Raw genomic sequence first — 10,138 nt, 5'->3', positions numbered from 1 at the left:
TACAATATAAAAAAATTGTAGCATATATAACAAAATAATATTCAAGTTAAAATGTAAATCAATAACACAACTAATTTTTCACATAATTAAAAAACATCTAAAAGCAACATTGTTGAAAATACAATTAGGTTGCAAATATGCTCGTAATATTTTTTACCATAGAAAAATTTAATACTGTAGCTCATTCACATTTTTAAACGAATTTTAATTAAAGTCATCAGCTTTTATGCGTCCTGTAAAAATTAACTAACGTTAAGTACTTTGTATGAATATACGGGCACACGCAGTAAACAAAGTAACAAAATGTTTTACGTTTTGAATAGTTTTAAAGAATACAAAAAGTACAATTATTTGTTGATCAAATTAACTATTCAATCCAAGTGCGTTTGTTATTCCATTTTCTTAGCATTATTTTTCAGAAAAAAATTTACTAAAAAAACAAAAGCTGTTTGTGAAAAGTTATACCTTACATTTTAATCGACCTGAAAAAACAAAATAACAAAAACCTGGGAAACCAAAATATATATTTTGCAAAATAATAAAAAATCGCTGTGAATAAAGCATGCAAATTTTATTTTTCAGTTACAACTAAAATGAAAATTGAACCATTTTGATTATACATATTAATTAAAAGAAATAAAATTTTTGTTAAATATAAGACATCACAATCTACTTAAAAAAAATCTTGGAAATTTATATGGTTTTTATACCGATGTTATAAATTTACAAAACTTAAGATAATAAGAAAAAAATATTTCAATTTTATTATTCTTGTGCAGAAGGGCGTAAAAATCAATTTCCCCCAATATCTAAGGGTCATAAATATTCTATATTTTCTACTTGAATGCGTAAAATCTTCCGGTTTTCGTCTTTACTGCTCTATATTGTTTTCATATATCTCTGATAAAACATCTGGCCAATAATTTCTAATTGTAATTTTAATATTCTGGTTTTAATTTTTACTCCAAATAATATAATAATAAATACAAACAAATACATACAAGGTGTCCCAGCCAGTTGAAAAAGTCCATTAGTGACCTATAAATGGTAAAATTAAAAAAAATGTATAGGACATTGATAGATACTAATCTATGTAAAATTATTTTCAATTATACAGCGTGTCCCAAAAATACTTACAAACTTGTGTTTTTTTAAATGAAACACCATATGCTAGATAAAAAAATTTCTTACTTCTGCAAAGAAAAAAAGTACAAAATTAAAAACTGTAGCAATTTTAAAAGTAATAATTTTAGAAAGACAATTTAATAATCTTTTTAACGCAAAAATAATAAATAGGGTGTTCCATTAATTTTTTTTAAGTTATTGAACTTTTACCAAACGCCTCAGTTTTTTTATCAAAGCAAATGCAACACACTAAAATGTTACAACCTTATAGCTTGTACCTTCTTCTTTGAGGTAGTAAAAAATATTTCTACATGTCTTAGTTTTTTATGTAGTATATTTTTAAAAAGTGCATTTTTTCGTCAAAAAAAAACGTTTTATTTGTAAAACTAAGCAAAATCGACCAATAAAAGTTTAGCTTAAAAAATTCTTAAAAACACTAAGAAACGTATGGTGTTTCATATAAGAAAACACTAGTTTGTATTGTAACTTATTTTTGAGACACGTTGTATAGTTGAAAATAATTTTAACCGATAGACTAGATTAGTATCTATCAATGTCCTATATATTTTTTTTAATTTTACTATTTATAGATCACTAATGAACTTTGAAAACTAGTGTGAAAACACTAGTTTGTATTGTAACTTATTTTTGAGACACGTTGTATAGTTGAAAATAATTTTAAGCGATAGACTAGATTAGTATCTATCAATGTCCTATATATTTTTTTTAATTTTACTATTTAGAAATCACTAATGAACTTTGCCAATTCACTGGGACACCTGTGTAATAATAAATTGACATCATCTGATTTTAATCAAAGTGAATCAAAAGCTTCGATAAGTTTTTTGGACTTTTAATTTTTAATTTCACTATATTTTTTTTTACTCCTTGACTTTTGTTTGATGCTTAATCACAGTTTTTTACAAATTTCATTTAGAACAAAATCTCAACTACAAACAATTAATATTTTTCAAAAAATTGTTTTTGTTTTTTGACTCGAGTTTCTAAAATTCCAATAAATATAAATTCAAATTATTACACATGAAAAACATGTGAGATAAGAGCTGCACAAAGTGAATGAAAACGAGGTTTCCCTAAAGTCCCATCCTTTGCTGCAGATCACGGCTCAGGAGCGTCTGGATAGTTTAAGCTCCGGCTGTTCCCTTTCAAATATGATCCAATACGACGATACCGACCACGACGGTAAATTGAGCATAAACGAATTCTACGTGGCTTTTAGCAAATTGTACAGTAAGTATAGGTAAAATCGCCCTTATCTGAGAGAAAAAGTGTCACTTGTCACACAGGTGTGTCGGTCGTTTCTCTGGATAAGGCGCTGGAAACGAACCGTTTGAGTGCCCGAGTGGGCGATAACGTGGAAATCAAGTGTGACGTTACCGGCTCACCTGTTCCACCGATCGTCTGGAGAAGGAATCAGTTGGACTTGTCCACTTTAAACGAAGAAGAAATACGAGTGTTCAGCGACGGCAGTCTTTATTTAACTAGAATACAACTCCAGCATGCCGGAAATTACACCTGCCATGCTCAAAGGAACAAAGACGTTGTTCAGACGCACATCCTTACTGTTCATAGTAAGTGTACGATAATTGGCCTTGGAATTGCTTAATAGTCCGAAATTTATAGCTGTGCCAGAAGTACATGTCACGCCCCGGATCCAATCGAAAAGGCCCGGAGAGGACGCGACGATGCTGTGCCATGTGGCGGGGGAGCCCTTTCCTAAGGTAAAAACTTTTCTTTTTTATTCTCCTACTTAATTATTCGGACCAAAACAGCGAATTCATCGATGAACAAAAACACGATTAGCCCGTCACACCAAACTTTTATTTAAAACACAACGCGTTTCAACCACAAAGTGGTCATCCTCAATTGTGAATAAAACTAACTAATTTAACAATAGTAATGCCTTATACAGGGTGTTTACACTCTTGGCCTAGTAATAGAAGAGTACAGAAATACTGTAACCGAGAAAAAAACTCACACAATTGTTATTATCAAGAATGTTATTTAACTCCAAAATATTGGTACACGGTTTGAGGGTCACTGGAATTATTTCCTTCTTCAGATAAAATTGTATTGTTGCAACAGATAGAAAAATCGTATATATGACAATGAAAGAGAAAAGTCACTTCATAGTTTTGACATTGTCATCATTTGATTTGCTTTTGTTTTAGTTTTTATCAAAATTCGAAGGTCTTCTGTTTTTTCTTTTTCAGCGAATGGTTTCCAATAGGTTTGATTCGTTTTTCTTAATTTTTCTCCAAATTTATGAACATGCATGGCAAAATATTAAAATAAATTGGTTGTTGTGATTATGATTTACGGTGAAACACAAGGTAATGATACTAATGGCCATTGTTGCAACCGAAGCAGCAGTTCTCAAACAAATAGTGTAAAATGATTAATTTCCTTTAACAACGTGAATTTTTGTTTTATATAGCGTATTAGTTTTCTTCTACAGTAAATATCCTCTCATTTAAATTTCAACCTCAAGACCGTAAACACCCTGTATACTAATTTTTCCGACTTTCACTTTCCCTACCCCCAACTAACGAGTAGAGGGGAGAAAAAGGAATGGGGCCGTTGTCTGAATTCATAAGATTATCTCTATTTTTAAATATTTCAAGACTTTCGAAAGCGTCAAGAAATTTACAATTATTGACTGCTCTAATTTTTACATTAGTTTCATTGATTTTATGGTCTTTTTCAAAAATATGTTGGGCCACACTTGATTTTTCAAATCTGTTATATCTTAAATGAAGAAGAAGCGAAATTATCGTTTTATCGATGAAGTTAGAAATAAATCAATATTTAACAAACAACAATTTATTCAAGGTTTATTTTTGAAGTGCTTTATAATAAATACATGAAAATAGGAGTTGCAGAAGGCATCCATTTAAGGAAGAGTTTGAAATTCCAATACGAGCTGCGTATGAATTCTTTTCAAAATTCGGGAAATTGGTAAGAATATTGAAAGCAATATATCGCAACTGTGTGTTTTGAGACAGACAAAATAGGTTACAAAAATTGTTTTTTTTTTGTGTTTTTTGTGTGAAAAAAGAACCTGTGTAGGGTCAAGAGTCTCAACAATTTTATACCATAAAAAAGTAACAAAATCTATAAATAAATATCAGTTATTATCGATTCGTAGGTCTTTTTTAATTCATTTCTATAAATACAACCATATGATTACGGTTTTATTGTTACAGAAATAAACTTTTTCAATTGTACCTTTTGAAGTAATCTAAAAATAGAACTTGCTATTTATTTATTAAGGTTGGGTAAATGCTTTGTTCAAACATGGTATTTTTATTAAATCACACGCAATAAAAGTTATAGAAGCATTTTATTTTATTTTTATTTTTTGTTTAAATATTTCAAGAATTCTTTTATTAAAACAGTAGAAGCCACTTTTTCAGAATTGGGTGGATCTAGAAGGTATTGCTTTTTGATGTTTTTTATTTAATAACAAATAATGAAATATTTGACAGAACTGATTTCAGAAAAATTCAACCTATTCAGATATACTCGTAGTAAGATTTGCGACAGAAATTCAAATCCAATTAGATGAAGCACAATCACAACACAAAATTTGAAAGCTTATGTACAAAGATATTCTTGTTTTTTAACGTCAGTTTTATTCCTAACATTATTAATGAAACTTGACATTTTCTTCGTCCTTGAATCGATTGAATGATTTGGTTGTAAAGAATACGGTTTTTAAGGACAATAGAAAGTTTTTGCGGATCGTTTAGTTTAATCCGTTAACTTTACAAGGGCGAAGGACGTATTCCGTCAAATCAAACACGTTTACGTAAATGACTTATTTGTTGATTTTTTAGCAACGCCTTTTTGTCTTAATTCGTTACACTTTTTTTACAATTTGCAAAAACTTTATAATAACATAACTTATTTAAATTTGTCCTTAAAAACCGTATTCTAGAACTAGGTCAATAATTATTAATGAATATGCTAGGTAAGATCACCAATTTTAAGTTTAAAACAAGGTTTTAAACCTTTTTTTAATTTATGGAATTTTATACACAGATAACGTATAGATCGAATTAACACGTAGGCAAAAAAAGAGGTAAATTTATAGCTTACTAAAATAAATAGATTTACAAAACTCTTTAAAAAAACTAAATCACCATCGACTTATTAATCAACATTTTTAGCTGGTTAACAATATTAAAGCTGGTTTAAAAATTATGAAAATATACTGACAATAAATAAGAACGTTAGACAAAAAATTGAAAACTTTATAAAGAAGCAATACACAGTTTCCGAATTTAAAATTCTTCCCAATTTAAATCAACATTGCCGCTCGATTTTAGGAATACAACCGGCAAAATCAAATGCTTTTGATTAAATTTAACATCGATAAAGAAAGGAATGCATTTCATATGAGTTCGTTCGGATAAACAATTTTCCAACAATATCTATTCTAAAACTATTAGTAAATTTTCAACAGCACATTACATTTTACGACTCGTTTGCAAGTTGCAGAAACTGAGAAATGGTTCAAATTTTATATCAAACTTTTGACACATCTGATACGATTGTTATAAAACAATACCGTCATCTTCAATAGATTTCAGAAACTAATTCTTTGAAAACGTGAAAATGAGCAGTTTAAGCAAGAAGCGCTGCATAGTTCTATGTTCAGTAAATACTAAAATTTTATACGTTCTAGTACACAGTCACAACAACAGTCATTTACTGCAGAAGTGGCACAACTCCAAGCAATAACACATTACTTGCATCTGTGAATCTGTATTCATTATTTATCTCATCAAAATGTAATCGAAATGTCGATTGCTCGTCAATTTGGGATTTAACACTTAAATATGCAAAGCTAAAATCCCATTCAGTCGTCGATTCCAATTTAAAAACAAAACAACAGCAGCTGCATTAAGATCATGTCATAGAGAATAAAATAAATTGAAAAGTAGATCACTTTTCTTATTTTTAACTTATCAAGCATGAATAAATTTACTAAACATCAATATTTCAGAATATGAAAATCCAAGATCTACTTTATTTTTACATTGCATATTTGTTATTGAGGTAAATAACCAAGATTTCAGCTTAAATCTTACATGTGAATAGAATTGATTTTGGTATTAAATCTTTATTGAATAGTACATCTTCATTGAATATTTGTAGTAATCAATAACTAATTTGTAACATTTTGGTAAACCACAAACAGTTCTAATATAATTATTTCATTGGTTAATGTACACTCTATTTAAATTAGACCTGTCCTACAACAGCACAATACCGCTTTTCACTTAGATATTTAGATGCTAAATGTCACATTAAATTCTCGGAGAAGTACGGGTGTTTAAAAAAAAGACAAATACTAAAACAGATACATTCAACCTAAAACTGCTACTCATTGAGACAAAATTAAAAGCTGTTATAAAATTACAAATACATTTTTTATGATGTCCAAATTTTTAATTATCATTTCTTAACACTAATTATTTTTAATGTTGTAAGAGTCGACATCTTGCCGAGCAAGTATTAACATAATGCTTATTTTATTGCAAGTTACATTCCAAAACTTGTGCAAATTGCAAGCTATATCCTCAAGATGCAACACAGAGCTCTGATTTAAGTAAATAGTTTTACACAAACACGACCACGGAAGCGATTAGATCAGTACATTGGGCACAAATTGAAATAAGATTTTCTAAGTTTAAAACAAATCTCTTTTTTTAAGACTTTTCGACCACAAATGGAATATAACATTGTTTATTTTTTTTAATTGACGAAACTTTTGATTTGATTTAAAATTCTGTATCTAAGTAATTCGGTGAATAAACAAATTAAACAAACTTTATTAAGGAAACTATGTATGATTTAATCCCCTCCACTTTCTTCATGCTTCAAAAGTACTGGCATTCAGGACAGGTTCATTTTTATCGTCAGTCGATTAAAACTTAAAAAAAAAATTGAAACCGTTTATACACGGTTTCAAGGGTTACAGCCACACTCTATATAAAGTAATAATAACTTTCATTCATTTCAACAATAAAAAAAAGTTAACTTTTTTTTATCAAACTTAAACCGAACGTTTTTTGTAACTTGGTAGTTTGATGAGATAGATATGTAGTATAGATTGTATTTTTAACAGACAATATAAAAAATCATAACAGAATACCTTATGTATGAAAAATTATACTTACACTTATTAACAATATAAACTAGTCAAAACGAAAAAGAGCCACTTCTTATGTCATTAAATTTTATTTGTGAGATTAAGTAAGGCTAGCGACCACCGACTAATCTAATAATTAAACACACAATACAACAACATTTACTACTAAAGTACAATCTAAAATAAACATAGAAACAAGAATTCTTATTAAAAAAATATTATCTACTCCAAAAACATTCAGATTTTAGAAGTGGCTACTTTTTCGTTTTGACTAGTTTACTTATTTTAATAAAATATGAAAGGTGCCATAAGGAGCTTAGTAATTTATTATTGTAATGTGAATACAGAGTGAAATAGACGTTATACATTTATTTTATGAAATGTTATCTAACTCGTGGGAATTCATTATCCTCTAAGATCACCTAACTAATTTGATAATAAAGGTATGGACCTGTATAATGCTTAAAAGCCAAGTTTAACACTAAGTTAAGGTCTAATTCCTGTTTTGAATATGAAATTACATATTATCTAATAGTCGATGGTCACTCCAAGATACTCGTACAGATGACTACATAAAAATTGAAATTCAACTAAATGATACTAAAAATATTCAATTTTTAAGAAATTGTGGGTGTGTTTAAATTTAATGTTGTGATGATTTCTAAAAAAATCTATGACCGAAAAATGATTAAATAACAAACAGCACTCATTTAGATAAACAAAAACATTCAAAGTAAAAATTAAATAAGCTCATTTTAACCTTTAAAATAAAATTATTCATAAAGCATTCATAAAGCGTCAAGAATACAAAGAATTTTCAGTTACGTTGAAAACGTTTGTTTATTAATATCTCGGCTTTGCAAGATTTGGAAAAATGTGCTTTCACATTTTTTCAAATTCCAACTTCCAAAAAATTGTTTTAGGAATTGCTTTAAAAATTAATTTTTTTTGTGTGGGTTTATAAACGTCAATAGGGCCTATTCTGTAAACATACAAACAATTTTAAAAGGTGTTTAAAATTTTAAATCACATTTAATTTTTTGATGCTATTCTGTATGTATTTTTCCTGTTAAAATTTTAAATACCCCCTTTATTTTTCACCTTTAAATGCTTAATTTTTAAAGGGTACTTTGTGGGTAGCATTTAAAATAATAAAGAAAACAAATGTCAGTCGTCAGTGTAGAAAAATGCAAATTAGTGGTAGGAGTGTTAAACATCGTGCATTATAAACTATTTGGTTTATTTATTTGTTTTTATGAAATAGTTTTTGTTGTGTCAGGTTGGTGTTTTTAAATTTTGGTAATATAATCGCCACCAACGCAAATTAAAAAACAAAATATCGATTAAAAAATCGATTAAGGGTTTCTAATGAACCAATTATTGCATTAATACAACTTAGAATTTGAAATTGTCCTGCTTCGGTGAGTTTAAGATTGGCGGTTGTAATTTTTGGGAATGCAGTGCTACCAATTCACATTCGTGCACGATTTATTTTAGACTTTTTTTTTCGTAAATTCTTTTTATTGTAAAAATTACAAATTGACACACCTCATTTCACTTATTTTATTATTATTATTTGACCCGGCAAAAGAAGAAGAAACCATTTGCCAGATAATTATTTTCATTTTCTGACAAATAATTTCCACAACTTTTACACTCCACTGACCCGGCGGTTTAGATATGCAGTCAGGCAAGATTCACCATTACGGGTATTATTGCTGATAAATTGTTTGAAATGAGATTAATGTAAAAAAAAAACAATCTAGCGTCACTGCAGATCTTCCGCCTCGCAACTTAATTATTCTTAATTACGTTATTATTATTGATGTTATTAAAGTAAATTTTGTTGATATTGAGACATTTTTTAACAATATTACAAGTTTTTAAAAATAATACATTTTATTAAAAACACAATTAATTCAGATTAATAGTTCAATAACACTAAATAATAACAATAATATTAAATGTCTATTAAGTACTCGAAAATACACAACACGCATTCACTGGTCATTGAAGTTATTGAAACAAAACAAAAATTAACCATATATTCTGGAAACAAATTAAATTCGTACAATACTTGGTTTTGTTTCTGTCAATTTCTCTTTAATACGTATAAAATCTAAAGTAAATTTGAAATCGTCTTCTACAAATTTTGAAATAAAATTTGACAAATAATACTTTTTATCTAAAACACAATTAATTCTTTATCATAATTTAATAAATACTTACTGTTGCAGTCAAAAATCAGAAATTCTCACACTTCACTTTGCAATAAACAAAAAAATAAAAAAATTAAATGCACTAATTTTTATGGCATCTTCTTATGCTACCCTTTGTAGCAATTTGCTTCTGCTTCTTACACGGACCTACTGAAAATAAAGAAACACAAAATCAGTTTAATGTGTTATTAAATTAGTTGAAAATATTAAATACAATTTAATAAGTAAAATTTTTCTAAAAAATTAAAAGCTATTATTGACTTACCTTTTATCCGAACCCTTGAAGCACGATTCCCTTCTCCATTTCCCCCATTGGCACTCACTAGTAACTCGAAATTTTAAAATCGCGCACTACTAAATGTCTATTAAGCACTCGAAAAAACACAACACGCACTCACTTATTTTATTATTATTATTTGACCCGGCAAAAGAAGAAGAAACCATTTGGCAGATAATTATTTGAAGACTTAATTTTCTGACAAATAATTTCCACAACTTTTACACTCCACTGACCCGGCGGTTTAGACATGCAGTCAGGCAAGATTCAACATTACGGATATATTGCTGATAAATTGTTTGAAAAGAGATTAATGTAAAAAAAACAATCTAGCGT

The 10,138-nt window shown here is 28.3% G+C and overlaps 1 protein-coding gene across 2 annotated transcripts in view; it reads left to right on the top strand.

The window, feature by feature from the left end:
• Window positions 1-10,138, top strand: part of LOC123016317 (follistatin-related protein 5-like) — a 136,081-nt gene that overhangs the window by 113,191 nt on the left and 12,752 nt on the right. For both annotated transcript variants that reach the window (XM_044416643.1, XM_044416651.1), the window contains 3 exons: window positions 2,244-2,376; window positions 2,433-2,717; window positions 2,770-2,867. In XM_044416643.1, coding sequence (XP_044272578.1) covers window positions 2,244-2,376; window positions 2,433-2,717; window positions 2,770-2,867 — 516 coding nt within the window. The remainder of the gene's footprint in view (window positions 1-2,243; window positions 2,377-2,432; window positions 2,718-2,769; window positions 2,868-10,138) is intronic.

Source organism: Tribolium madens, unplaced genomic scaffold (assembly GCF_015345945.1).
Source record: "Tribolium madens isolate multiple individuals breed KSU strain unplaced genomic scaffold, Tmad_KSU_1.1 Scaffold_11;HRSCAF=98;Tcas5.2_LG3b, whole genome shotgun sequence".
NCBI lineage: Eukaryota > Metazoa > Arthropoda > Insecta > Coleoptera > Tenebrionidae > Tribolium > Tribolium madens.
Note: the sequence above shows the minus strand (reverse complement) of the source record. Positions and strands in the feature narration are given on the sequence as shown.